General features: G+C 46.8%; 12 protein-coding genes across 12 annotated transcripts; 7 read left to right on the top strand and 5 right to left on the bottom strand.

Moving 5' to 3' along the window:
- Positions 1 to 1,197: 1,197 nt before the first annotated feature.
- T069G_06153 (fungal specific transcription factor domain-containing protein) lies at positions 1,198 to 2,816 on the bottom strand (the record flags this gene model as incomplete). Its single annotated transcript, XM_056173363.1, has 3 exons — positions 1,198 to 1,972; positions 2,156 to 2,641; positions 2,716 to 2,816. 3 exons carry the CDS (start codon positions 2,814 to 2,816, stop codon positions 1,198 to 1,200), a joined length of 1,362 nt encoding a protein of 453 aa, XP_056030221.1.
- Positions 2,817 to 3,562: 746 nt separating this feature from the next.
- Positions 3,563 to 4,195, bottom strand: T069G_06152 (acetyltransferase (GNAT) family domain-containing protein; the record flags this gene model as incomplete). The annotated part of the gene is made up of 3 exons (XM_056173362.1): positions 3,563 to 3,567; positions 3,617 to 4,105; positions 4,156 to 4,195. The coding sequence occupies 3 exons, from the start codon at positions 4,193 to 4,195 to the stop codon at positions 3,563 to 3,565; spliced, it is 534 nt and encodes a 177-aa protein (XP_056030220.1).
- Positions 4,196 to 5,141: 946 nt separating this feature from the next.
- On the top strand, positions 5,142 to 6,521 carry T069G_06151 (major facilitator superfamily domain-containing protein; the record flags this gene model as incomplete). The annotated part of the gene is made up of 2 exons (XM_056173361.1): positions 5,142 to 5,314; positions 5,393 to 6,521. The coding sequence occupies 2 exons, from the start codon at positions 5,142 to 5,144 to the stop codon at positions 6,519 to 6,521; spliced, it is 1,302 nt and encodes a 433-aa protein (XP_056030219.1).
- Positions 6,522 to 6,943: 422 nt separating this feature from the next.
- On the bottom strand, positions 6,944 to 7,437 carry T069G_06150 (glutathione-dependent formaldehyde-activating enzyme domain-containing protein; the record flags this gene model as incomplete). Its single annotated transcript, XM_056173360.1, has 2 exons — positions 6,944 to 7,288; positions 7,366 to 7,437. The coding sequence occupies 2 exons, from the start codon at positions 7,435 to 7,437 to the stop codon at positions 6,944 to 6,946; spliced, it is 417 nt and encodes a 138-aa protein (XP_056030218.1).
- Positions 7,438 to 8,420: 983 nt separating this feature from the next.
- On the top strand, positions 8,421 to 9,257 carry T069G_06149 (uncharacterized protein; the record flags this gene model as incomplete). The annotated part of the gene is made up of 1 exon (XM_056173359.1): positions 8,421 to 9,257. One exon carries the CDS (start codon positions 8,421 to 8,423, stop codon positions 9,255 to 9,257), a length of 837 nt encoding a protein of 278 aa, XP_056030217.1.
- Positions 9,258 to 10,007: 750 nt separating this feature from the next.
- Positions 10,008 to 12,005, bottom strand: T069G_06148 (fungal specific transcription factor domain-containing protein; the record flags this gene model as incomplete). The annotated part of the gene is made up of 6 exons (XM_056173358.1): positions 10,008 to 10,048; positions 10,101 to 10,180; positions 10,233 to 11,096; positions 11,163 to 11,388; positions 11,449 to 11,705; positions 11,830 to 12,005. 6 exons carry the CDS (start codon positions 12,003 to 12,005, stop codon positions 10,008 to 10,010), a joined length of 1,644 nt encoding a protein of 547 aa, XP_056030216.1.
- An 827-nt stretch (positions 12,006 to 12,832) lies between these two features.
- On the top strand, positions 12,833 to 14,452 carry T069G_06147 (3-octaprenyl-4-hydroxybenzoate carboxy-lyase domain-containing protein; the record flags this gene model as incomplete). The annotated part of the gene is made up of 2 exons (XM_056173357.1): positions 12,833 to 13,816; positions 13,907 to 14,452. The coding sequence occupies 2 exons, from the start codon at positions 12,833 to 12,835 to the stop codon at positions 14,450 to 14,452; spliced, it is 1,530 nt and encodes a 509-aa protein (XP_056030215.1).
- Positions 14,453 to 15,194: 742 nt separating this feature from the next.
- Positions 15,195 to 15,812, top strand: T069G_06146 (flavoprotein domain-containing protein; the record flags this gene model as incomplete). Its single annotated transcript, XM_056173356.1, has 1 exon — positions 15,195 to 15,812. One exon carries the CDS (start codon positions 15,195 to 15,197, stop codon positions 15,810 to 15,812), a length of 618 nt encoding a protein of 205 aa, XP_056030214.1.
- A 691-nt stretch (positions 15,813 to 16,503) lies between these two features.
- Positions 16,504 to 17,188, bottom strand: T069G_06145 (putative oxalocrotonate tautomerase enzyme domain-containing protein; the record flags this gene model as incomplete). Its single annotated transcript, XM_056173355.1, has 3 exons — positions 16,504 to 16,644; positions 16,750 to 16,953; positions 17,018 to 17,188. 3 exons carry the CDS (start codon positions 17,186 to 17,188, stop codon positions 16,504 to 16,506), a joined length of 516 nt encoding a protein of 171 aa, XP_056030213.1.
- A 2,716-nt stretch (positions 17,189 to 19,904) lies between these two features.
- Positions 19,905 to 20,699, top strand: T069G_06144 (uncharacterized protein; the record flags this gene model as incomplete). Its single annotated transcript, XM_056173354.1, has 1 exon — positions 19,905 to 20,699. One exon carries the CDS (start codon positions 19,905 to 19,907, stop codon positions 20,697 to 20,699), a length of 795 nt encoding a protein of 264 aa, XP_056030212.1.
- A 189-nt stretch (positions 20,700 to 20,888) lies between these two features.
- Positions 20,889 to 21,329, top strand: T069G_06143 (uncharacterized protein; the record flags this gene model as incomplete). The annotated part of the gene is made up of 1 exon (XM_056173353.1): positions 20,889 to 21,329. The coding sequence occupies one exon, from the start codon at positions 20,889 to 20,891 to the stop codon at positions 21,327 to 21,329; it is 441 nt and encodes a 146-aa protein (XP_056030211.1).
- Positions 21,330 to 25,677: 4,348 nt separating this feature from the next.
- Positions 25,678 to 27,843, top strand: T069G_06142 (cytochrome p450 domain-containing protein; the record flags this gene model as incomplete). The annotated part of the gene is made up of 8 exons (XM_056173352.1): positions 25,678 to 25,928; positions 26,056 to 26,093; positions 26,275 to 26,842; positions 26,909 to 27,227; positions 27,298 to 27,412; positions 27,469 to 27,519; positions 27,608 to 27,704; positions 27,789 to 27,843. The coding sequence occupies 8 exons, from the start codon at positions 25,678 to 25,680 to the stop codon at positions 27,841 to 27,843; spliced, it is 1,494 nt and encodes a 497-aa protein (XP_056030210.1).
- Positions 27,844 to 27,891: the final 48 nt, after the last annotated feature.

Below are 27,891 nucleotides of genomic sequence, written 5' to 3'. Positions count from 1 at the left end.
AATAAGGAACCGTTGTTGACGTTCGTAACCTCTATCGCGGTCTGCCTTGATTGAAAGCGTAATACAACAAGATTATAATAGCGGTTTTGTTACTTAACGTCTTATTTGTCTATGATCTTTATATACTAAGAGAGAATACCTGTACGCAGGCGTATGATTATCAGGCTAATAATTTGAATTGAGGTTTCTATTGAAGATCCATGTGGGATGGCGCTAAAAGCAGTACCTGCGTTGGTGGATTGTTGACATATTATTTCGTATTGCTGACTAGGGCGACAATGCAACGAAACTTCTCATAGAAAACCAAGAAAATTACGAATTTCATCAGCAATCATAGAGGCAGATGTAGTACAAAGAATTTTTAGAGATGAATATATCTCATAGTATTCTGATTCAAATGGGTATGCGATGCATCTTAGTGAAATACCATATAATCTTTGCTATAGTATGTTCGTTGCAGGACTCAGACTTTGAGGCACAATCCAACAAAACAAAGAGCTGCCTTTTTTGGCAAATTGATCAAAAAAATGTCGCAATACTCCCTGTTTTCGCATGCCGTACTACCGTGATGAGATGTGATGTTGCTGATGGAGCGCAAATACTTAGATGATTTGCAAGATGAAGAACACTTCGATCAGGCGTTTCCAGTTTCTCTGCCAATTATTAGCGTTCAATGGTCAACTAGATCGTGATGAATATAGTTACGGTCGCAACTCCTAACGTTTCTGTGATTATCTGATGCGCGGCTTGAGATACAAGTGTAGGGCTACTTTGCGCTGCCAGCTTAGGCGCTACTCGGAGTCAGCTTATCTCTCTGAGTGCTGAGCTCCTTGGTTGAACGATTTTTTTGTTCTTCCTAGCGGCCTGCATCTATGGTATAGGCTATACGGCAGTTATTCAAGATAAGAAGGGAAAAAATCATGTAATGTAGTTTAATGAAACCTATTGGGTATAAGGAACCTCAGGGGCTCCTGCAGTCCTATCACAATACTTCTCGATAACACTGAAAGAGTGGTTGTAGAAAGAAAGCGGTAAAATCCTGATAACCAATATAGAGGTTGTCAGTTGTGAAGGTCTCGAGATGCAGCCATAATGGATTATATCTAGTCCCCGAAGGCAAAACAGCCCACACTAAACTCGAGCATGACATCGTCGTCGCAAGCATTCAAATTGTAGTTATCAGTAAAATCATGAACATTATCCCAGGCTCAAAGTCCATCGCCGAGTTCGCAGAATCTCCAGCCAGTCTGCCCGACCCTTCTTCTGCAATCGCTCTTCCCAAATAACTCGAAGAATTTCTTCTACAGCGGCTATGTTCATCATCTTGTTGGCCTCCCTGATACTCTTGAGCCTTGCTGCGCATAATGCCATCTCCACCTCGGAGTTCAGTTCGGCGCCAGCCAAAAATAGAACCGGAGTCAAAGCAGAGATCACTGCACTGCTTGGAGTTATTCTGGAAAGAACACCTATGACCTGCGACGCCAAATGTGGCAAACAATACGATCGACTGGGATATCGTCGATAGAGGAGAATTAGTGCGGTAAGACGATGACATTCGGAAAGTGCAATCAGATCTAAACGAGTGTTGAAGTCCAATGCCGATGCTATTGCATGATCGTACTGCCAGTTAGTAAGATCAGTTTCGATTTTGAGAAACGCTGGCGCTTCCATGTCGATGAGCTCAGAATCTCGACTTGGTAGACGCCTCAGCTGGGTAATGGTGCTGAACAAATCCTTGGACAAGCCAAGCAGACAGTCGACACCTTGAGGCGCGCTTCCGTACTGATGAAATTCTGACGGGCTTATGGATTTTGTTACGACTTCCTGCCCCGACAGATCTTGCGTTCGGGGTACCGAAAGAGTCGCAGCACAGTCGCTGAAAGGACCGCTTCTCTTTGACAAATCTGCTTGCGTCTCTGGGTCTAACACATCCTCCATGATGAGAGACATTACATCATGATATAGGAAGTGCCTATGAACACACTCAGCCTCCCACGCGCTCCACGTTTTTGTTGCGGTTGTTGGGTAGGTTTGAAGCAATTGCCGTACGCAATTAACCCGCTGCATCCATCTCATACTCCGACCTCCTGTTTGAGATTCCAACCCAATCAGTAGCAAGAGGACTACAACAACTTCAAGTTTGCATTCTTCCCACCCAGAGCTCTTGGGGCATGTCGTATGCTCTGTAACGAACTCACGCGCCAGCTGCTGGCGGCGGATGGCCACGGAATTGAGTTCTTTTATCTTGTCTGATCCATGAACCGACTTTGCAAGATGAGCTGCAGAGGAAGCGATGATTGCATCCATAACACCGCTATAGTGGAATGCCATAGGAATGTACAGCGATGTGAAGAAATTAGATGGCGACTGGACAAGGGTAACTTGAGGGATGAACGTATGTATATAGTACGTCAACAGATACCGCTCACGAGAAGCTTCAGTAGGGCTGAGCTGACGCGCAAACATAGTTTCGGCGGCCAAACTTCTTGGTATGCTTCCATTTCCATTTGTAATTATCGATGCTGTAAGATATGCATCTGTTGCTGAACCAACGTTAACGTTGTTGGTTTGTGTACTGAGTGCTTCTGAATTTGAGTGGATCGCAGTGGCCTTATTCTGGTTCTTTAGAGATTTGTCTCCGCTGTTAAAACCTGTAACCTGAAGCTTCTCTGGCCATCGGCATTCTGCATTGACACGAGTACAAGTGCGACAAACGGGATGTTGGATATCACAGCGCTTCCGGCGAGCACGGCAGGTGAGGCAACCTTGACGGCTTCGCGGAGCATAACGTCTCTGTCGTTGTCGCGGAGTCGCATCTTGCTCCGAAGCCCAAGTATCTGACCGAAGGGCTGGAGGTTCGAAAGTGCCGGTACCAATTGCTAGAGTTTGGTGAGTCGCCGGGGAGGCAGTGGTTTGCGGAAGTGGTAAGAATGCGTCACACTCAGACGGTAGTTCTAAGCTCCCTTCAATATCAACCAGGTCGTAGAGGTCAGGGAGATCCATGTCTGCTGATTATAGAGGCAGTGAACATTGATTCCGTACGAACTGGACCCAAGACAGCTTTCCGTGTCTTCGTAGTGAAGTGAAGACGAAGCAAGCATAGGGCGTCTACGGCGTCTACGGCGTGACACGGCCAAAGGCTAGACGCCCCATACAGAGTATACATATTCAGCCGTGGCTTGCTCATTCTTGGTCCATGACTCGCCACCTTAGAGCGACAATGTTGAACCCCGCGCCCCCACAGTCACAAGCCTCTTCCTACGTCAGCTCCACCAGAGCGCTTTGTGTAGTTATTCAAGGATAAGACGTGACATGGTCGTGTATTCTGAACATGACTGGATATTGCCTTGTTATGGTTTCTCTAGCGACCCGTATACCAGTGAAGAAATAAGTCGCCTACTACATAGAGGGGGAGAAATGGTTGGGTTTACACAGGGAGTTGAAAGCGGTCGAGTCAGATAGTTGTCAAGATGTCGAACTACTGTGTACCCCGACTCCTGGGATCCATACTCTGAGATGCAAAACGTTGTCGATTTATACATTTTATGAAACATGATGAGTTTTACTCTGTTCGTCAATTATCAGATATTTGTACCATTTATTTCAGGGCACAGACCGGACTGCTTCCCTCTAGCGGCCAGCTTTTCCGTGCTGGCTTTATCAACCTTTAAGACGACCCAATCCTCCATTCGTTTTGCCTCCAATTTTTCATAGAACCTTAGTGCTCTCTTATTATCCAAAAGGCAGACCCAGTCCATTTTGATACAACCTGCTGCTTCCGCTGCAGACGCCATGGTCTCAATCAGGATTTGCGCATAGCCCAGACGCCGATATTCCGGTACAACATACAATTCCTCCAAACAGACACCCGGCGCAGCCATCCATGTCGAGTAATTATGATAATAAATCAACAGCCCAGCAGGCTGCTCGTCGGGGGAATAGATGAGTAGCGCCCATGCAAACCGAGTGCCTGTCTCTGCCCTTGATTCTGAGGGCGGCCCGAAGTGCAGTGTCTTTGAGAGACTGTCCTCAGTTGCGGCTACTTTAGCCCCAGGGGCTTGTTCTTCTGCTGCTTCTCGAATAAATCGCAAAATGAGGGAAACATCTGAAAACATTAACCTCAAAGTCTTCAACTTGTCAAGGATTTGAAAGTACCTTCGAGACGAGCGTACCTGACTAACGGCAGGGAAGACATAGTGATAGATTTCCTAGAATGGTAAAGCTCGTAAAACACAAACGATGGAGAATGAATCTGAGAATATATACCGGCAAGGTCGTATTAGTGCATGGGTAATTACTACTCTTTTTGGGTGAGAAGTTGTCGAGTACGCCCTACTTGCTGTTGAGTTGTCAAACAAGGGCTCGGAGTGGAGAATAGATGTTGATCTAAAGAGGGAAAAGGTTAGCTTCTGTCGCTCTGCAGGCAAATTGGACGCCTATTGCATGACTAGACGCCTTTGTTTATAGTGACTGCGTGGACTGACACTGTGCACGATTCACACTCGGCGCCGGCGCTGATATCCAGGCAGTTGATATTTGGGAAGCAATACCGTAAACGCAAGTATGCTATTCCAGTTCTAGCAATATTTTCAAGTGGGCAGTTCTCTTCAATCATTGAATTTGCTGTTGGGCTAGATCTTACACAATTGCTCATACCAGCAAGCTCTAGACTGGCCATGAAATGCTTCATCTTGGGGGAGATCTTACTTTCATGGGAATAGGATTGCAGAGCATACCAAGAATACACCAGTGCATAGGTATCCCAGTAATAAATGTCCTAGGCCGACAACTACATATCCCCAACGTTTAACATTTTACAAATACGGTTTAAGATACGAGTGCCAAATCGGCATATTCAGGCCGGGGCCGCCGTACACGCCACACACGGACTTGCAAGAGGAGCGTATGCTGCGAAGAAACTCCACTTCTATTTTCCTACTCGCCACAGTCGTAGAAATGCCAGAGCAAGGATTTTGCAAGATTGCATCAAAAAACCCCTAGATTCACTTTAATTCCATGACTTTATTTCTACCAGAAAAGTGGTTGTATCATTCACTTCACACGTATGAAACATCAAGTTTGGAACTCAGCTACCGGACAACGCAAACCAACCACCCCGTCCTAATCTAAATCGATCTAATATGAACGAAACTCGTCTCGACTGCAAAGAGAGCCCTAACTATGCTGGCTCAAGCGAAAACGAAGTAACAATGCCACCAAAAGATGGATATGATAATACAAAGGATGATTACGACACCGGCGTCACGGCTTGGCTCCAAGTTCTCGGTTCTTTTTTCCTCTATTTCAATTCATGGTATGGTTCCATACCTGTTGTTGCATTGCCATATATTTGGCTTAGAACGATGAATTTGGCTCATAAGTTCATGTCTAGGGGAATTATTAACGCTTTTGGAGTCTTCGAGACGTACTATGAACAACAAATTTTGTCGCACATGTCACCATCGGCGATTGCTTGGATCGGATCCATTCAGTCAGCTCTGCTCATGGTAGTCGGAGTGATCAGTGGTCCGCTCTTTGATGCAGGATATTTCTACGCGCTGTTACCAACTGGCACCTTCCTGGTTGTTCTAGGAACGATGATGACGAGCCTCTCGACGAAATATTATCAAATCATGCTGGCACAGGGCATCTGTGTTGGAATCGGAGCCGGCTTCCTGTTCGTTCCATCGGTTGCGATCTTACCCCAATACTTTAAGAATAATCGAGCTCTGGCAAATGGCATCGCCGCATCTGGAAGCAGTATTGGGGGCGTTCTTTTCCCCATCATTTTTCATCAACTTGAAGTCCAGATAGGATTCCCCTGGGCAACCCGCACTATTGGCTTTCTCTCTCTTGCAACTTGTGCTATTTCCATTGGCGTAATGCGATTGCGTTTCCGAACCCAAGAGAAAAGAGCACTGCTGCAGCTTTCTGCGTTCAAAGAAGCTCAATACTCGCTCTTTTGCCTGGCGTGTTTCCTAGGTTTCCTGGGCTTCTATAACTTCCTAGTTTACGTACAGCCTTATGCAATCGAGACCGGGATTGTAGATGTCAACCTTGGCTTCTATCTTATTGCAATATTGAACGCTGCGTCAACATTTGGCCGGGTTGGCCCAAACTTTGTCGCGGATCACGCAGGGTCACTCAACGTGCTCTTTCCAGCGTTGGCCATCACGGCTACTCTGGCCTATTGCTGGGCTGCTGTACACAGCACATCAGGAATTATTGCTCTTTCGGCGCTATATGGATTCTTCTCAGGAGGATTCGTATCCTTGATACCGGTAGTCCTGATAACGATCACTCAGGATCTCCGCAAGCTTGGGACTCGGTTGGGTATGTGCTTTGCGCTTGAGTCTATTGGGTTGCTGATAGGAACTCCAATCGGCGGGGCCATTATTAATAGTACTGGATCGTATCTTGGTGTTCAGATGTTTTGCGGCTCATGCCTTGCTGCCTGTGCTGTTCTGCTACTCAGCGTTCGATTGTTGCGGAGTGGACCGAACCTTATGTATAAGACATAATATCAAAACCTTGAAAATATTGTATATAGCAGCTTCTCTAGAAAAAGATAATATCTATATAGACTCACTCTGCATTATATTCCTAGAATATTTATCTTGGTGGAAGAAGCTTGGCTGGCGAGGCACACTGCCACACGGCATCTCTTATTTGGTCAGGTCGATCTGCGGAACGATGTCCGAATTATAATTCACAAAGCAATCACAAAGCAAATAGAGAAAGAATTATATTGTATTGTGTTTAAAGTCTTAGATTTACTCCGTATATGTACGTTATTTGATCTACCACCTACTATAATACTTGTGTTGCTGATTGTTCATAAGTACCGCCACCATCTTCTTGAGTCTATCACAAACTACCTATTTACTCATGAATACATAAGAGCTCGCCCATTGTGTAATACAATCAATCCTGGAATAATAACTCACTCTGCGACCCTCTGGCTTGCACCAGCTATTGGCTGCACCCACTCTACCCTCGAGCGCGTAAACACCTCTGCATCGAATAGTGAAGTAGAAATAATCTTGCCGCTGTCATCCAAGGTCCCGGCTTTGACCACTTTATTAGGCCCGCAGTTGGCGGACTCACGCCATATCATGCTACCGCAGTCACCGCAAAAGTAGCTGTTGATGATATCGCCTGAATCAGCAACTTTACTGAAGATTTTTGGCGTACCGACAGTTACTTGGAATGCCGCCTCAGGGACAAGAAAGTTGACGCTGTAGTTGCTACCACTGATCTTGCGACAGTCATCGCAATGGCAAAGGACCTATGATAGAGACCCCCCAAAAAAAACTTTAGTTTGGCTCTTCCTGACCTTGAGATGAAATAAAAAGAGATACTGACTTTTGTTATCGGTTCCGCATTGTAAGTGTAGCGAATCTTGCCGCAGATGCAGCCACCGCTCTGGATAAGCATTTCTTCAAATGGTAGTATATGTGACGCTATTTTATTTAATTAGTACGATCCGTGCAAGAAGCTTGAAGAGGTTAGAATAGAGATACATTTGCAATGTTAGTATTTCTGATGGGCACGCAGGAACAATCTACTTGTGACTCGACTCAACAATATTTACGAGATCGTATGGTATATCATTTTTATATGTTGCTATTTCCCAGGAACCTGAGCTTGCGAAAACGTTTTACCATCTCCCGATCAATATTCGATAGCCGTAGCTCAGGGGCGACGCGGGATCTAAGGAATAAGCAAAGCTAAAGAACCAATCTCATCAGATGTGTTTAGCGCGTGAAGAGCGTGTAGCGTATATAGCGTGTCCAAGAGGCGCATCTTACCCCTTCTCTACTTGCGGGGTCGACCATATCAGCAACTAGGAGGCTCGAAAACGCGCCGACCTCCAGAACTGTCAATTGGATATGTTTCTAATGAAGAAGAAAATCCTTTAGTTTGGGAAGTTGTGACAAGAAACTATTAAGTTAACCAACTTTACCATCTCAGTGAAGGTACGAGAAGTTATCGCTATACGTAGGCCGAATTCTCTGATTTATTTTTGTGAGGTGGATTTGAACGAGGGCTAATGTGCCCAATGTTAAAACTTTGTGATTTGAAACAAGATGTAGAGGTATTACCTACTAACTTATATATTCTCCACGATATCTCTTTTGTTACCTAGCTCCTGCAATATTTCCACGATTACATTCCATGATTGCAACAAATTGTTTCTTGTCTTTACTAGCGGTGGAAGGATTGCGAACTAGTGTTGACTTATTGACTTACTACTGTACGAAACTCATTCCACGTCAGCTGACGGATAATCTTAACGAACCTAAGAATTCTCGCTATTAAAGGAAGCCATTCGCCTGGACTGGTTATACCAACTACATTTACTATTGCAGGGCGAGTTACACTGCCAGACACTACACAAGTACACAGCTTTGTTCGCCATGGATCCTCCTCGTGGTCCCTTGATTCTGCACCTCGCTCTTATCCGCACTGGCACTGCGTCTATGGCCAAGGCTTACGAGATCCTCGGATACCAAAATGTTTATCATGGATTGACAATGTTGGACCGCAACCAAGATTGGGTCCTACTAGAGAAAGCCGCCGATGCCACTTACCCTCAGGTGTTGAACCCTGGCAAGAAGCCTCCACCGCCGTGGACGCGGTCTGACTGGGACCAACTGTTTGGAGAATGCGATGCCGTCACGGATTTAGGGTCCTTCTTTTCGCTGCAATTGCTTGAGGCTTACCCAGACGCCAAAGTTGTCCTTGTCGAGCGAGAGTATGACAGGTGGTGGCGCAGCGTTGAAGATGTTGCTATTTACGCATTATGGAGCCTCCCAGCACGCATCTTTTCGTACATTGAGCCTATTACTGGGGTTAGGTCCGGTGATACTATGCGAAAGATCATGCTGGGTTTCTTTAACGCCCGAGATGTTCACCAACTCAGGAAAAATTCAAAAGAGAGGTATTTTGAACACTATCGTCAGATCCGCGAGCTGGTGCCGCCTGAGCGACTTCTCGAATATCGTCTTGACGAGGGATGGGGACCTCTGTGCCGGTTTCTGGGTCGTGAAGAGCCCAACGTCGAATTCCCTAGAACAAACGAGACAAAAGAAATTAGAAAGATCGCATGGGCTCGATTGTGGAAGTATACAGGAATGGCTGCAATCATTGTGGGGAAGTATGCTATTGGCATCATGGTTCTTGGTGCGGCTTTGTGGTTCACGCGAGAACGCAGTGCAAATAGTTTCGCTTTTATTTCCAAATATATTAATTGAGAGCCTTGAGAGACCTTTTTTTATGTTCATGGATCATACCTAGGTACAGCAGCTTATATACAGTCCATGCTAGTGCTTTGTACGGAGGGCTTATACGGGGCTTGCCTATGGGCATCACTAATACATCGCCCAGGCGCTACACAGATCTTTCGCTTCATCGATAAATACCCCGCAAGAGCTGACTACCATGGTTCAATTTATATGTCGTGAAATTGCTTTCTTGAGGGTGCTACTTATCGCATAGTATTAGCTCCTCTAATACATCTAGAGATGCAGATGGATCATTATGCGGTCAATCTAGTCCGTCAATGACACAATAGTCGAGGCTCAAAATGCTGGAAAAGTTTGACAACAGGCACAAAATTTTCTCCATTGATGGGCAGTGAGTATTTCTCTCAATGGGCACTGAACTGATAAGTGGCCAATACTTCCTGTATCAATCCAGTGCTTCCCTGTTCGCATACTGCACTGTGCCACTGCTAAGCAGAACCCCAGACTCTACGTGCGGGTCAGGTGCTTATTGCATTGCATTGTAGTGCAGTTTACTGGACTCTTTGGGTTCAATCCGTTACTCCCTACATCTGCATACTGTAACCTTAATACTTTGCATTTTGTATGCTTCCCATTTCAATCTTTCGTTAAGTTTTACCGTCGTCAAAAGCAGGATGAGTCTCTCTATTAGAGACCTTGTGAGAATCCTCTGTGCCGGCTCACGTTGCCTCTTAGCAGTCTTGGGTAATATTCGCTGATCTATATGAATCCATTACATTGTGACGAATCGTAAAATGGCACTTTGAAGATGCTTAGCGATTGGCAGAGATTGGATCCGAGGCTCATACTTACTGTTGACTGTTTCATCAATAAAAGCAAATGGAGAAAGGTCGACTGTCGACCAATCAAATTGATCATAGTCATATGCTACACTAGACACCTCGTCAATGGTAAGAGCTCACAAAACTTAATAAGGGTACCCACCTTGAGCCAAGTAAAGCAGTGATCTGATCCGGGACCTGAGAGTCAAGCACTGGTAGGCCTGTCTGATGTAGCGAGGCACCTTCGGAGGTTGTCAACAGAGTCTCTACTGACCTTGTAGGAGACACGTGATCAGTCAGAGGAGGTGTATTTCGTATTGCACTCTGCAAAGCGATGAGTGTTCGAATACTACGAGGAGACAACCATTGGGTGTAATAGGAGGGATGGCCATCACTGTCTGTATCCGCGCTTGAGCCTTCTTCACTGACGGCCAACAGAAGACCAACCAGGCGCTCCTGCAGAGCTCTGGACTGCGGATCATGTCTTGTTTCCTCCCATACGGAGAGCAGCAACATGGATGTAAGTGCTGAGTGGAGCATCGACCAGTTCCGGAGCGGCATAGAACTTAGCGCCTGGAAGGCCAAGAAGGTTTTCAAAGTAGTGAAAAGGCTCTGTTTGGCGCGTGTAGTGAGGAATTGGTGGTAATGATCCTCTCCTGATCCCGGAGGTAGTTTCTTCATTGCCGGTCGACAAGCAACGGCAATGGTGAAGGACATGTTGATCTGAAGGGCAAAGAATTCGAGGCGCTGATGCAGATTGCGACATTCGTCGAGGCTCTGCAGATGAGGTAGCGCGTTTGAGTAGCACCTATCGATTGCCTCGACGAGATCAACTGAGCGTTTCAGAGTCGGCACATCCTCCGTAAGATCGACGCACAAGCATCCCACGCGGCACATGATTTCAAAGTAGGACAGGCTAGGACCGGTCACAGCAGCAAAATTGAGACGCTTCAGTTGTGCTTTGGAAATACCCGATGGCCGGCCGTGACATACACTGAGGAAGCAATCTTGCCATACAATAACCGACCTAAATGAACCTTCATAGTTAGTCTCAAGAGTATGTCATCGGCCCATCCCATTGTGAGGCAAATACCATAGAGCTTCCTTCTTTCTGGAGTTGGCCCCTCGAGTCTTAGTATTTGCTGCATGTAGACCAAGAGCCTGGGCAAGCCGGATAGTCGTTCCTAATAGAATCCACGATCCATCGGATTGCCCGGTATTTTGGAGAGTGTTTCCCAGTAGCAAGAGTGTCTGCACCGCCTCGACAGACGGCCGCAACATGTAGTTGGCCAGTCGCAAAGCCTGGAAAGCCCTAGCCACTATCCAACATCAGCATCATCATGATGTGGGTAGTCGACAGCTACCATGTCCAATCTTACCAAATTTCAGAGCAGTTGTAGAACGCTCTGTAATGGGAATGTCGGAGAAATAAGAAGAGCAGGATAGGGTCGCCAGAATTACAGCAATGGTATTGATGCCTTTGCCGGTGAACCACTGATTCAGCGTCTTCGAACCATCCCTCAAGTCTCCGGCAGCTCGGCTTTCGAGGTATTCGCAGACATGAAGCTCAAATTCGTCAATATCGACGAGCAGTGGCACGAATGGATGGATAGTATGTCGATAGAGCGGGATGAATCTGTGCCAGACTGTCAGTAAGGTGTACTTCAGTAGCGGATGATGCAAGAGACCAAGCCTGTCAGTAGCGGTCTGTTCCTAGATTGCGAAGCATATGTCAAGCAGCGACAACCGGGAGGACCGACCTCTGTATCTCATCTGCATGTGGCGCAAGGCTCAGCAAGCTTGCGTGTCGATTCTCTGGGGTAGTCGCCTCAGTAAACGGATCGCCATCAAGGGTATTCTGCAATCCAAAAGAAACACCTGATTCTCGAAGGAGTTCAGGTGCAGCATCATGGGCATACTGTTGCAGGACGCCCATGATGGAACTGCCCCCTTCGTAAGTTTTCTTTGTGACCGCAGCATTAGTTGTAACGAAAGATGCACTGTGTTCATGAGTTCTTGCAGACTCTGACACGCCATCAGCAGCTGACTGATCGAACACACGTGGCGTGCTGTGTGATCGGCTAAGATTCCGGCCGCTAGAAGTTGTACGGCTCTCGTGAGGAACATCCCGCAAAGAGGCGTCAGAAGTATTGGAAACTCCACGTCGAGGCCGGGTGGGCTGGACATCTTTCCGACTCGTTGTAGGGTCTCCTCTCAAATCATACGTGCAAATTTCGGGATGCCCTCGCTTCTGGCAGGTTTGACATGGCTGTTGGTGATCACACTTGACCTTGCGTTGCCGGCAGGGGTAGCATGCCTTTCCCCGAGACATGACCCTTTGTCGTAAGACGCGGTCAATCGCTTCATGGTCCATAGTTGCTCGGTGTCTCGGTGTCAGATCGCCATGTAATCCATGTGCATTGGTGTTGAAGTGTGTAAATAACTATGAAAGCACCTCCGCTCTGAGGCTTTCGAACTTGGAGTGGGCCGCACTTCGCGGAGTTCGGCAATTTGCGCATTAGGATCCACTATCACATTCTCGGAGCTCGGGGCCGGCCAGCTCCTTGACTTCATTTCGGCATCCCACGCGGAGGCGGGAACCACGGAAGTCTCTTGCGATGATGCAACTCGGAGACTGTGCACTATATAGGGAACACACTGACCAGACAAATCTTACAATTTCGAGACATGAATGAGACACACAATCTATTACGCATACAATTTCACACGTGCAAAGACTCAAAGTAATCAAGCTTGTTTACCATGGCAGCAACCAGAGATCGAGACCCGGAGCCAGCGCATTTGAGCTTTCGAACCTTTGTCGACACTCTCCGAGAGGAAGGGGATCTAGTCGAAATCAACGACCCTGTAGATCCAAACCTCGAGGCCGCTGCTATTACTCGTCTTGTTTGCGAGACCAACGACAAAGCACCTTTGTTCAACAATGTCATAGGAGCCAAGGATGGCTTCTTCCGTATCCTTGGTGCACCGGGGGCACTTCGAACTCCAAAGAGTCAAGCCTACGCTCGTATAGCCCACCACGTGGCGCTGCCACCCAGCAGTGGTGCGGGCGCTATCATTGAGAAGCTGCTTAATGCGACCACCTCGGCGCCGGTTGATCCCATTACGGTCCAGTCGGGCCCAGTTAAGGAGAATTGCATCGAAGGCGACGCCATCGACCTCACAAATATACCGGCACCCATGGTCCACCAGACCGACGGCGGCAAATATATTGGGACGTACGGCATGCACGTCCTCAAATCGCCCGATGGTAAATGGGTGAACTGGTCCGTCAACCGAGCCATGGTCGTTGGCAAACGCACTATGACGGGTGCTTGTTACCCGCCTCAGCATAACTGGCAGATTGTCAACAAGTGGAGGGAATTTGGCCAAGATGCGCCCTGGGCCTTTGTCCTTGGCGCCCCTCCAGCCGCCGTCATGGTTTCTGCGATGCCAATTCCGGATAACGTCACCGAGGCAGAGTTCATCGGTACTCTCAGTGGCGAGCCGATCAAGCTGGTCAAGTGCGATACTAACGATCTCATGGTGCCCGCCAATGCCGAGATCGTCTTCGAAGGCACCATCTCCATCTCCGAACAAGTCCCTGAAGGCCCGTACAGCGAAATGCACGGAGTCAATTTCCCCGGCGAGTCTCGCATGATGCCTGTATACACGGTCAACAAGATTACCTATCGGAATAATCCAATTCTCCCGATGTCGGCCACCGGTAGACTAACTGACGAGACGGTGAGTTTCCCCTTGTCCTTGCCGCACTAGAAGAATTCTTCTTCTATTTTGCATTTTTGCCTTTACCTCTGTCTAATCAATTACCTACAGCAATCCCTTGGTGGACTGGTCACTGCTGCCTCAGTGATGCAGCTTTGCCGCGATGCAGATCTGCCCATTTTGGATGTTAGCTCTCCACTGGTATCCCAGTGTACCTGGGTTGCTATCAAGGTAGACGGAAAGCGACTACGGTCGATGAAGACTACACCGAGGGAACTCGCGAAGCGATTTGGAGATGTGGTATTTAATACGAAAGCCGGTGTTCCATTTCATCGTCTCCTGCTAGTCGGCGAAGACATCGACGTACATTCCGATGCAGACATTATGTGGGCCTTCTCTACGCGCTGTCGGCCAGGTATAGACGAGCATCCTTTTGAGGACGTGAGAGGATTTGCTCTAATTCCATACATGAGCCACGGCAACGGCAACCCAACCAAGGGTGGAAAGTTGGTTTGTGATTGCTTGTTTCCTGTTGAGTACACCGAAGAGAGAAACTGGGTGAATACCAGCTTCAAGCAGGGTTACCCGCAGGACATACAAGACAAAGTGCTGGCAAAGTGGGAACAGCGAGGATTTTGCAGTCTGGACGGTATTTAGAACGGTGTGAATTATTTGAGAACTAGCAAGACATATTGAGGCCTTCAAATACAGTGAAAATAGTACAATCACGAATACCCCATGCATTTCCTTGACGTCTGATGGCTACACCATATAACTTGCGGCTTGTATAATTCAAGAACAGCCCAGATATAGTTACTTTTATCTTAGTGGAGATATCATATATTTAATTGTCTCATTGATCTCTCTACTTACTTATACAGCCTTAGTGCCTGCATTCTACCTACAATATAGCTACAAAATGTCAACAGATTGTTAGATAGTGAGTACAGATGCCTCATCGTAGCCTTCGGCCCGTCAAGGAGATGATGACGTTCGCATTTCAATTCAACATCTACCTGGAACTTAGTTCACACTCACAAACAACAAATTTTCACAACCAACTCTCGCCTTGTACAGCTTGACGACTCGGACCACTAGCTTCGCAGGTCTTCCGGCTGCAGCGCATTCTCGGCGTCTCGGAAGCGCTAAGCCATTCTCGCAATTACCGACTTCTTAGCACACCGAACCATTCGGAGCCTCGGATATATCATTTCGGCAGTTTGCAAAATGTCATCATACTCTGCCGGTTCAGAATTGTAAGTGATTCTCAAGATGGAGTATAAGATTCGGACTATTTTACGCGCAAACATCTCTAGCACATTCGCTACAAAAACAGCTCAATTCTACCATTTATCCTACATCGCTCCTCAGCTCTATCTCGCTTCCTCCTTGACTCATCATGCTCGGAATGTCTAGTACCGCGCCGACGGTGGCCCCCCGCCGTAAGCGTATCATCGTAGCCATGACGGGAGCCACCGGAGCTATACTTGGCATCAAACTTCTTATTGCTCTCCGAAACCTCAATGTCGAGACGCATCTTGTTACCAGTAAATGGGCAGGAGAGACGATCAAATACGAGACAGACTATCACGCTGCCAATGTCACAGCATTGGCAGACTTCTCGTACAACATAAACGACATGGCTGCAGCGATTTCCAGCGGGTCATTCCGCACAGATGGCATGATCATAGTGCCTTGCAGTATGAAGACGCTTGCTTCGGTTTCGACTGGGTTAGGCAGTGATCTGATCGCCCGCGCTGCTGATGTGATGCTGAAAGAACGGAGGCGGCTGGTCCTGGTGACGCGGGAGACTCCACTCAGCGAGATCCATTTGCGCAACATGCTGGAGGTTACGCGTGCAGGGGCCATCATCTTCCCGCCCGTGCCCGCTTTCTACATCAAATCTGACGACGTCGAAGTTATGATTAACCACAGCGTGGGAAGAATGCTGGACCTTTTTGACCTTGATATAGGAAATATAGAACGCTGGGAAGGCTGGACAAAGGGGGACAAATAGAAGGATTGGATCATGTCATCAACTTACACGCAGACTCACTACCCAAATTTTAACTGAGTAAATATTACGATACAACGACTGTTCACTATATATGGTAGCTTTATTACCTAGCTCAGGCTCATACCGTTATGAGACTATATATTTTAGTATTTAAAACGTCTATATATAAGTCCTTAAGACCCCAAGTTTCCGAATCGAACCTCCAACTGAGCCGATATACCATAGTAATATTGTCTAATCTTGCTACATCGAAGATAGAGACAATTTGCACTGACGGCCCCACTCCACTCACAGTATGTCACGTACCCTGAGTTGTATTGTAATTATAGCGGATATTGAACAATCCATCCAACTTATTATTTTATGATCGGAGGCGACAAGGTTGAACGTAGTGACACTGAGATTACGACGATTATGAATGGAGAGTCGATTAATGTCGCGGCAGCTGTTAGACCGGGACCCGGCTGGCGACCCACGTTGAGATTTGTCGTCCGAATCATGCTCTATAGGTTAGGCACGTTATTTCGCCAAAGTGATGTAGAGGTAAGCCTTTAATTGTTATACCAACAGACGGAAATATGCGCACGCGGACGTCATTCGTATTCTATTTTCAATCTATGGAACTGAAGGAAAGATCTGATTACTGTGAAAGAGCTACATGTTGATAGAAGTCAAACAACAAAGTATCTGTTTAATCCTGCTGGAGCTTTGCAACGAGGTCCTCGCGATTTTCCATTTCTTGTAGGATACCGACGAATAAATCGTTTCCCTCAGATGCCAACTTCTGGAAGTCGCTCTTGTGGTTCTTAAGCCAAGCAACATCTTTGCCCGCCTATGATTGTATATATAATTAGCCAATGCACTCACGAAGATGGATCCAAACGATATTTAAATCTGGTAGTGGAATATGTAGAGAAAAGTGAGTCCGCTAACATACCTCAGGAGCAACAAAGTCATGCTCAAGGCCGCCTGCAAGTCCATCAATTACACCGACCAGGCTCAACTGACGCTCTCCCCACACAGCCTTTCCTTCATTCATAATCTCGTCCCAAGCCTTCTTGACTTGTTTGGTCACGTCAACGAACTGCTCTCGGGTCCTTGGGCCGCCCCGGAGAAAAGCAATGACTCGATTTGTTTTTTTCTAATACATTTAGTATGTCAATTATGTTCTCGCGCGGCGTTGCTCCTGTGGGAATTGCGCATACCTCCTCGCCTGCAATAAAGCTGGAGCCTTCCTTTAGCTCGGTGAACTGAACATTGACGAAAAGGCTCGGTGTAATGAACTCTCTCGTATGGATTCTTGTGATTTCCTTTGCGAACTTGTTGCGTTCCTCCAATGACAGGGGGATATAATGTTGGACCTCGTAAAGTGGCATATTTGTTGAAGTAGAGCGCGGGGCTTAGATAGTTGAGAAATTGAAACGGCAAGAAATGTAGATGTTGATTTGGTGTCAAGTTATTTATGCTGAGGCGATAGTTTGTTCTCCAAAAGTTTTCTATTGTTGATTTCCTCATTGCTTAATATACAATAATCGATATCACAACTTATTAGCCAGCCAGGCGATGACGCCAGGCGGGAGGCTCGGATTTCGGAGCTCGGAGTGGAACCGGTTTTGGTGTCTCGCGCTACCGCCAGCCGCCCCAAGATGCCCGAAAAGCAACAGTAGATCAGGTCTTGGCCGCAGAACAGGTGGACAACGTTAATCGCGAGAGCCGAGCAGCTCATAGGGTTCCCGAAAGTCTTCTATGTCATGGGCGGACGGCCGAGTGTGTTGCGCCGCAAAGGAAGTTGATGTCGCCAACCTATAGGAAGTCCATACACCAAGCCTGTTTGCCTCATTGCGTCACCGAAAACATTTGACTTTAACTTGTTTCGTTTCTACTCCGGGTGAGCTTGAGTGAAATATGGGGAACTTGAAGTTCGTGATGGATTGCCCTTGGGTTCAGATAGATATTCTATAAATGGAGGTTGTTAGGAAGAGAAAATGTCTTGTCTCTTTGTGTAGGACTGTTCTATTTTTTTATTATATTTTTATCTCCAACTCTACTGCATCCTCTATATGTGTGTTAGCTGTATCAATTCCCAAAGCACTGTTCAAGCTCCAGTTGAACCTACTGCTTATTGAGACTCATATTAGACCAGCTTCGCATCTTTTGATCATAAAAGAGGAACAAGTCTGGTACCAGGACCATGGAGTCTTTATGGAACGTCCTTTTTTTTTTTTTTTTTTTTTTTTTTTTTTCAAAAATCTTTGCCAATGTGGATTTTGTCTTAGTAAATTATACCACTCAGATAGCTTGAACCAAAGGCGATACATACCACGATAATGGGAAGGAAGGGAAGCCAGGCCACTGGACCAATCACGTTGGCCAGAGAGTGCAATATGACATGAGGAGGGAAAAAATGAGATATAAGACTCCATGGACGAATTCTATGTAGCTGTATTAAGTATCAGCAATTGAATCGAACAGAGTCCGAAGATACATAGTCTATTTACTCATATTGTCAAAAGCAACAGAATAGGTTCCATGGCAAGCATTTTGATGGGTCTCAGCGCGCATGTCATGATAACGGTGTTATACTTTTTTCGATTCGTGAGCTTTGCGGACATTCTAGTTCTCTATCTAGTTTCGAGGCCCCGGGGCCTTCTAGGGAAGAAGAACAGGCCCAAAGCTCTGGGGACCAACGACATAGGCCAAAGCCCCAACAGCACCAATCATGCTGATGGTCACTTAAACAGTCCATCTGCATCCCAGCAAGTATACAACGATAAGGCAGCCAGCAATGGGTCCATGTCCATCGGGAGGACCGATAAAGGTAGCGCCAGCAAACGAGCAAAGAGCGGCGCCGCGCTCAGTTGGATTTCAAAAGCCGGTCAGGGCGCCGCTGACAATGGCCATGAGCGAACAGCCAAAGATACCGCTCAAAAGTCTGTAGGTTAGTATGGTGTCGACATTGTGTGCCACGACAACAGGGATAATGAACAGGGCAAAGACAAAGAGCCCAGTGAACACAAGCCCCTTGCAGCCGTGAAACTCTGACAAAGGCCTCCAAACAACTGAGCCAGAAGCAAAGCCCAAGACGAATAGGCCAGATTCACAGCATCATCAACCGTCTGTCGGCATCGGATAATAAAATCCATCCGACCACGCGAATGCTAGGTCCAACAGCAACCGCGAATGCGAGCCGTGACACCAGTATGCGCCTGTAGTACCCCGTCCATCGTGATGGACGAATTGATTGATTGAAGATACGGTCGGTATACGTATGACAAAGACAAGTTTTGCAGGAGAGGGTGAATGAGAGGGGTTGGACCCTTTGGATCCTTGTCGTGGATTGCCAGCTAAATTTGGCGATTCGGCACCTAGCCGCAAAGCTCGCCGTTTCCTTTGATGCAGCCATTGATGTATTACGAGTGCATGTATTGGCAACTATAAATAGGTTCCTACCTGAGGAGCTAATAAGGCACTTGATCTTCTTTATAGTAAACATGAACAATTGAAGGCTCTTTGTGACCTGATTCCTATACTCTGTTTAACTAACCTACTCTTTCTTTCTTTCTTTCTTTCTTTCTTTCTTTCTTTCTTTCTTTCTTTCTTTCTTTCTTTCTTTCTTTCTTTCTTTCTTTCTTTCTTTCTTTCTTTCTTTCTTTCTTTCTTTCTTTCTTTCTTTCTTTCTTTCTTTCTTTCTTTCTTTCTTTCTTTCTTTCTTTCTTTCTTTCTTTCTTTCTTTCTTTCTTTCTTTCTTTCTTTCTTTCTTTCTTTCTTTCTTTCTTTCTTTCTTTCTTTCTTTCTTTCTTTTGCAACAATCCGGGCACTCTTATGAACATGCTGGCTGTTGCTGCAGTGTATCCTTGACCGATCTGTCTCTGTGCATCTCGTAGATTGAGTATATATTAGAGGTCCTGCCCCCGACTGGATACAGATAACCAAGACCTTTCATCAATACAACATTACACCTAACCTACGCATCCCAATACTAGCAGGCAGAGTACATTCTCTACGAGAGGCATCTGATCCCATTCAAGATCCCCATTTGTTTAAACTCCACACCAAGTTGTCTCTTCCCATCCCTGATATTTCGCTTTAAAAATGAACATCTCAATGGCTGCCCCGGCTAGCTACGGTACAGATGGCGCCGATCCTCCAATCCTACCCGTCGCCGCGTCTCAGCTTCAGATTATCTTCGAGTGGGTTGGCATCCTTCCACTGGAAATTTACCTCTCCGGCAGTGGTTTGTCTCACTGGTTGGTAGGCCAGACGTCGCTTGCAGGATTCATTGGCGTCAGCCTCTTCCCCCGTCTGGGTATTCTGGACAGCCTTGCTGCCTTCTTGCGCGAAGGTGCCGACTTTCTCGATCGCGCTTCGTCCGTCAGCGAGCTTCGGCACACTGTCTGGGACGCCAACTGGGGCAGTGTCTTCCCTTGCGCAAACGGAGCCGCAAGCGATATACTTACGAGATATATCATTCCCAAAGCTCGTGATATTGAGATCCCAGCTGACTTGGCCGCCCTGATTGCTGCCAATGAACTTATTCGCAATCCAGAAGAAGGAAAAGATAATGCCGTTACCGCAGAGACAAGCAACAATTCCAAGGGCCAGACAAATGAGAATATTGGAGGCCCTCATTTCAGCCGCCATCAAACGTTGTATATTCTGGACTGCACCATCGATGCTGGCAAAAGAAAAACAAATAGCCCCTCCGTTACGTGGTTATTTTTTCTCATCGAGGTTCTTTTCATCCTTTCTTTAATTGGCGCCTGTGTCTCAACTATCCTGCTCGGTCTATACGGGACTGCTGCAGCCATTCTCATCAGCATCGCCTTCCGTGTAGCACGGCATAGCATCAAAGTCATTAGACCCCCAAGATACCTGGAAAGCAATTAAGCTAACCATTCTGATGCCTACATGCTCACAGCGATACATGAGAACGCATCAACCTGGTATCTCTACAGAGGATCCCGGGCAGTCGTTGATGGGCTTGTCAACAAACCTATGATCTTGGACATCACAGCACGTCCTAAAACGGCGCTGGCACTCGCACTGCGCGGGCTAGCTACATTGCAACTTCTTACCATGACATACGTCGCGGCACAGAAAGGTTGGGATGGGGTAGGCTTGCTGGTTCTCATCGCTGTAGCGTGGACGCTTGACTACGCACTTTATAGAGACGACAGATTGGCGGCAACTTGGCTTCGGCGGGAGGGTGTAAGCATGAAAGCATGGAAGTGTCAGTTTAGTGGCCGCACACCTATGCTCGGTGCTATCCAGCTTCTCAAGTCCAACACAGTTTCGAGTTGGATGAACCAGATTCTGGCCCCTTCAAAACGTCGCGAGGCTTGGTTGGAGATGTTACAGTTGGGCATGTTACAGTCGGACTGCCCTGATTTCGAAACTTTGGAGTCAAAGCATACATTAACCGGAGAAATCGACCAGAGTTGGGTGCGGAACAATTGGTTGCTTACACACGCTGCAGTGAAAGCTATTAGGGTCGCCACAGGCGAGGGCACTGCGTAACCGTTAGATGTAGCTGTCTCTCATACCCTCAGTACTACATTGAACCTGTAACTATCAGGGACCATGAGACCGAAAAGCTTGAATCAGTATACATGTATATAAGATCGCTTGGTTAGTATAGGCGCGTTTGATAGTAAAGAGTGTCATGCAGTTAATGTCTTGCAAATTGTTCGGCTCGGAATGGCAGGGGATGAATTCATCCACCACTATTTAGTATTAATAGAACCCTCGGCATTCAGAAAATCATATATAATAGCATCCCCAATGAGATCGGTCGCATCAGAATGCAGAGCAACAGTTATCTAGATTCCAATCAACAACTTGGAAGATAATCTTTGCGATATATAATATGAATTTCACAGTCTACTAGGTACAAGGCTGTCCTACTTCAACCCAACCGCCTACAAGGGAGGGCTTTGAACCGACCAGGCCATATTTCTTGACGACACTGTGCTTGATGCTCATCTGCAACTAACTACACGTAACCCTGTCCCCGTCTCCGGATCTACACCTTTTTCAAGCCAGGCCCAAGGCTGCCGGCCAAATGATTGAGTGGCATAATCTCTGCAGGCCGCGCAAACAACCCATCTTCCGTTAGAACCCGTACTAGCTCAATGTGCACCGGGTTTTGCCGATGCGCGAGTCGTGCCTCAGCGTTTTCGTATCTTGCCTAGTCATCAGCATCACAATCTCAACTAGTGATAACAGGGCCATGAGCCTGATCAGTGGGTGTATCTCACACTTCCCACACAACAATCATCGGTTCTCCCGCGGAGACATGACGCTCATGCACGGCCCAAACGAGCGAGCCGGGCTCGTCAGCCTGGGCTGTGTCCGCAAGCCGCTTGAAAATCCGCCTGACCTACACTTGAACATTTAATTACATGTAAATGGCAATCAGAGTCAGTATCGTACATACCTGGTCCAATTTTTCTGGTTTTGGGTGAATGAATACACACTGGTGGATGGCTTCTGAAGATGACATCGTGAACGTTGTGGCGAATCTATTTCTTTAGAGCTGAGTTGTAAATTTGTCAACAGGCAACGTTGTCATATAGTAACCGCATTGTTGAACAAGCAGGGCTTTATATCCATTCTCTGCGGGTTGAAAGTAGCAGCGGCACATATCTGTAAGCCCCGCCGCTCTAGCTATATAGTATTTAACTTAAATCTTATGATACGACGCCATTGATGTCAATGCATATAATTTGTCTGTCAGCCAAAGAGATCTGCGGGGCGAAGCAGCGTAAACATACAGTATCATTGCTGACCATAAATAGCAACAGCAGCATGGTCATAACGTCACGGGATATAGTGGTAAACCCTTGGTCCCAACATAACCCGACTTTACGTGGTGAAATGTCTTGTTGATTCTTTCAATCATCAATCTCCGCGTCTCCTCTTCTATCGGCATCACAGCGCAGTCGATGCAATAGCTTTTGTATTTTTTGCTCCTGGCAATTTGAACAAGGAGTTTGTGAACGCATACATTCAACCCATCATTTCTTGTGCCATGTACACCGTCTCTCTAAACATAAGAAATAGCCCAATGTCTCCTTGTCGGCTATAACCCACCACTCATTGTGGCTGTTTCCAGCGTTTTGACACTCACTGCTGGCATAACCCTTCAAGCGATTTTGTCAAACGCTGGGATTATATCATTGGGAGGTGTCAGTGTTCCGCACAGTTTATCGCATGATGGGGCATGGTAATTTAAGTTGGCTAAATCGTGATTGGTGGAATCGAATCTGCATTTCGCGACTGTGCATTCCACACGAAAGAACCGATTTTCGTCGCGTTCAAATACATTAAGCTCCTCATAGAATGTGACAAGTCGGGCTCCTACAACTGTAAAGAGTATCAAACAGATTCAACAAAGCGTTATATTCACAACTGACTAACTAAGCTATGAATAGTTGCTGGACAAAGATTCGACAGCAATTGTTCCAATCTGACTTCTAGGCAGTTTATCCTCTGTACCCAGGAGAAACATAAGATGTTATAAATTTTAAATATACAGAATCTCGTATACCTATTAGCAGCCTAATATTGTGGGAAGACACGAACATAATATGTACTCTACGGAGGCAACACCGAGGGTTGAGGCAGAAGGATCTGTTCATGATTACACACATGGCTGCACGGAGATGGAGACACTTACATCTCGGAGTTGGATATGTATATGACCTAACTTGATTGAACATGTTTCCAGTGCCATTTACTAGGAAATTCACAACAGCTCAGCATAATGTACATGTATCCATCGACGTTCAAGGAGGCCAAGGCCACAGATTCAGCCCCCAGCATTAGACAGCAGGTAAAATTCAATTCAACACACATCAGCGTAATTTTGGCTTCACAAACGATTTTTACATGATGTTGCATTTCATCGCCAAAGACTCTACCTCTAACCAATGCAGTCATGGCACATGTCCAAACTACATGTACATGAATTTCACTTCTTCTCCTCAACACAGAGCCAAACCTTTCTCCATCACCACTCATCCTTCCTCCGTCTAACCTGCAACGGGCAAACTGATCCACATAATAACTACCTCCCGTCATGCGGTGCTTTACCTCCACTCCGTCAGGACCTTGAAATGGCACTTCATCAGATTATGCGCCAATGCAACCTTGAGCTTGCTAGCCGCAAAGGATCTTCCGGGACAGGCATGCTTGCCGTGGCTAAACCCGAGATGCCGCTCGCTAGTGCTGACCAGTAGCATTTCCTTGCCTCTGACTGGACAGATTATGGCACGTCACGGATATTGAGAAAGCGATGGCCGTCCCATATCTCGGGCTCGGGGTACACGATCGCGTTCCTCATTATGTGATGGACCGGCCAGCTTGGTGCCCTTAGAAAATTAGGTGCCGTCAGAGAGTGTGACGGGAGAGGTGGCAACACAGCGCATAGAGACTGTTGCATCGTCATGTTTGACTGCATCTTTCACTTCAAACACACGATGGTAGTGGCAACTTACCAATATTGATAGGCTTCAAACGCAGGCTATCTTTGAGAACACTATTCATGAGCTGAACCAAGGTGTATGAACAGCTTGTCATTCTGAATTGGCTCCTCCACCAATCGGTGGGCCATGCCAATGGCTTGACGTTGAAGGTGTCCATAATCTGCTTTCTTACCCCCTTTGATACCAAGAGACTTGGTGAAATTCACTTGCTCATCAATGAGTAGGAAGGGTAAACGAGATAAATCCTATAACATACAAGTGTTTGGAATACATTTGTTTGAATTATTACTAGCTAGTTTAGTTACCTGATTACCATTTCCTCCAGGCAACCTAGGATGCAGAGTGTATCCTCTCGACCCGCCATTACAATCACTCGGGTGAACTCTTTGAATCCCTCTCAGAGATTTATCAAGCAAATATCTTCATCACCGTCTGAAATCTATCCCTTCAACATGTCTCGTCTTCACACAGCCGTTGTGCAATGACACAAGCGTCCGTTCACTCACACCCCTCCGCGTATCTGAAGTTGTGTAGATGCCTATCTTTCTCCTATGAGAGTACATGACCCTGAATTCCATGTCAAACTGCAGATGGCAAACGAACCGACATTTCTATCTAGTCTCACCTTGTAGAGCTCGATGTGCAATTGTACGGCACTTGGTCATTCAGTCCATGGTCGGTCCATGGTCAGTCCATGGACTTTCACAATATACTCCGTATCCCTGCATGTCTTAATTAATCCCCACTACATACCTGATTCTGTAAGTCGGGGATTGTGCATAGTTTGTCTATAAGCCAAGGGGATTTGCGGGGCGAGGCAGCGCGAACATGTATCGATGTCACTGCCAGCGATAAAGTTATTACTCCGTGGACTTCACACAACTTTAACGAAGGCAAACTTTAAGCATTAAGCGACTGCAAAATAAAACGAGAACAAAAGATGATCATCGTCGCCATCGGATCACTGTATATGTAGCTTATGGATTTTAAAATCTCATACGACAATTTAATTTACATGTCATGTAGACTATAGGAACGCACTGTCTGTTTGCAGGTGGAAACTAACTGCTTCAAACAGATAGCAAAACATGCACATACATGTACGAGGATAGACTGCAACATAACCAGGATGGCAGAAGTGGACGTATCATATTTCTGCCAAAATTGCCTGTTCAACTGTCGTTTTGGTTCTCCTTTTTTGCCCCGCTGGTCCTATGTATAAATATTGCTGCTGCTGCAAAGTTATTTTCTTAAGGCCAACGCTCAACAATCGCCATTGTGACTACGGTACGCACCGACAATTACTCCCATCCTGCGTACATTTACTTGCGTTTTTCACACCTTTCTCTCCAGCCAGCAGGATTGTGCAACTCTTGGCCATGTTCGCACATACCCTATCCCTTGCACTTGGCCCCTTGCTCTTCTTTGGCTCGGCTCTCGTTGTCGCATCCGCCGGCTATGTCGTCTATCAGTGCTTCTTCTCGCCCATAGCTGCTTTTCCGGGGCCATTCGCAGCCAAATTCACCAAGATATGGCGAGCGTACGCCACATACCAAGGCCAATGGCATCGGGAAATAATGGAATTGCATCGACGATACGGCAATGTTGTGCGAATCGGACCGAACGAACTGTAAGTCCTTAAACTACCATCCATCATCTTCTAACGATTCCTTTTGATCTGTTTCAAAATCTGCTTAATCGTATATATTCTTGATTCATCTTAGCTGACCATCGTTCTCGATATTGTTGGTCTCTAGAAGCGTAGGGGATCCGGAAGCGTTTAGGACAATTTACAGTATAGCTATACAACCCCCTCTCCCTCTTTTCTCTTTTCCTGCGCCCACTATATCCCATGGTCCACCACAGAAATTCAACAGATGATATATCATGCGCAGTGTTGCACTCAGGCCTGGGGAAAGGATTATCTTGCTGTCGGCGAGTATCAGGTAATTGCTAACCAATAATCTCTCAACCAGGGGTCAACGGTGCCTTTGTCAAATCCGCTTGCTACGCAGTACTTCAGGGATCGCGGCCTTTTGACTTAACGGGGGAGCGCAATGAGAAGATTCACTCGGCCCAGAGACGGCTCGTGGCACGCCCTTATTCGATGGAGTCGGTTGCCCACCTCGAGCGCCAGGTCACCCATCTCATCGACGACTTACTCATCAAGTTTGATTCCTTTGCTGCATCGTCACGCCCCATTGACATTGGTAAATGGTTCCAACTCTTTGCCTTTGACGTCATTGGAGCCGTCTCCTTTACAAAACCCTTTGGGTTTGTTGCTCAGGCTGATGATGATGGCATGTTTACTCGAATTGAGCGATCCTTGGGCAACACTGCTTGGTTGATGCACGTCCCGTGGATCTTCAACTTTCATCAAAAGTACATCCTCCCAGTTTTTGGGAATTTCCTTAGGGCAAATGATAGAAACGACTTTTTTTTCAAGTTTGCAAAGTCCGAGGTGCAAGACCGAAGAGACAAGGGAGGCATCGACAACGATCTTGTGGGACAGCTCTTCCAAGCTGCACATTCCAAGACGGAACTGTAAGTCCAGATTAATACCCTACAGCCATATCCAGCCTTTGGCTAAGCTGCTACTGATTTTACTAGGAACGATCTCGTAATCTCTTTCATGATGGCGTCCAACGTCTTTGCAGGGTCTGACACAACGTCTGCTGCTCTTCGGGGTATCTTCCTCAATCTCCTCCGCCACCCTCGCGTTCTATCGAAGCTCAGGGCCGAGCTGGGGGAGCGGCGGGCCGCGGGCTGTCTTTCAAGTACAGTCACCTTTCAGGAAGCTGAAGCCAGTCCTTATCTGCAAGCCGTCATGCATGAGGCGATGAGGGTCTTCAGCCCGGTAGGATTCAATCCCGACAGGGATGTTCCCAAAGAGGGAATGACGATCAACGGCATATTTGTTCCCGGAGGTGTAAGTTGATAGACTACTGTTTAGTCTTGGTTACATCAGCCTGCTGACCTTGACTATACCACATACATAGACTGTCGTCGGCAGTAACGCGTGGGTTATACACCGTATGCCTGAGGTGTGGGGTCCCGATTTCGAAGAGTTCCGGCCTGAGCGCTGGTTGGAGCGCGAGAGCTCAGGTGAACTGAGTGAGACAACGCATATCAACGCGCTGATGCATGGAAAAGCACTAACACCTGGCCAGAGAGATTCTTTTTCGCCTTCGGCGGCGGTACGAGAACATGCATTGGAAAAAGTAGGTGGATATGCAAGACATTTGAAGCATCCGGCTCTGCAGTAGCCTAGTGGAAAATTGCTAACCAAGGATACTTTGCCCACGGCAGACATCAGTTGGCTGGAGATAGGGAAGCTCGTTGCTACTCTCGTGATGCGATACGATTTTGAGCTTGTCGACGACGCAAACATAACCGAATCATGCGGGTGAGTGATATTCTGGGGGACTTTTCTATAGGCGTAACTCCGATTGCGATGATTCACACTGACCATGACATTCTCTACTTTCAGTGGACTCGTATTCATGAAGGGATTGAAGGTTCAACTTAAGTCCAGAGAAGCCTAAGTAATACTCCGTAGCCGTACAGCGAATCCTCAGCGACAAGGTTGCTTG

Source organism: Trichoderma breve, chromosome 3 (assembly GCF_028502605.1).
Source record: "Trichoderma breve strain T069 chromosome 3, whole genome shotgun sequence".
Taxonomy (NCBI): Eukaryota; Fungi; Ascomycota; class Sordariomycetes; order Hypocreales; family Hypocreaceae; genus Trichoderma; species Trichoderma breve.
The sequence above is the reverse complement of the archived record's forward strand: the minus strand, read 5'-3'. Positions and strand labels throughout refer to the sequence as shown.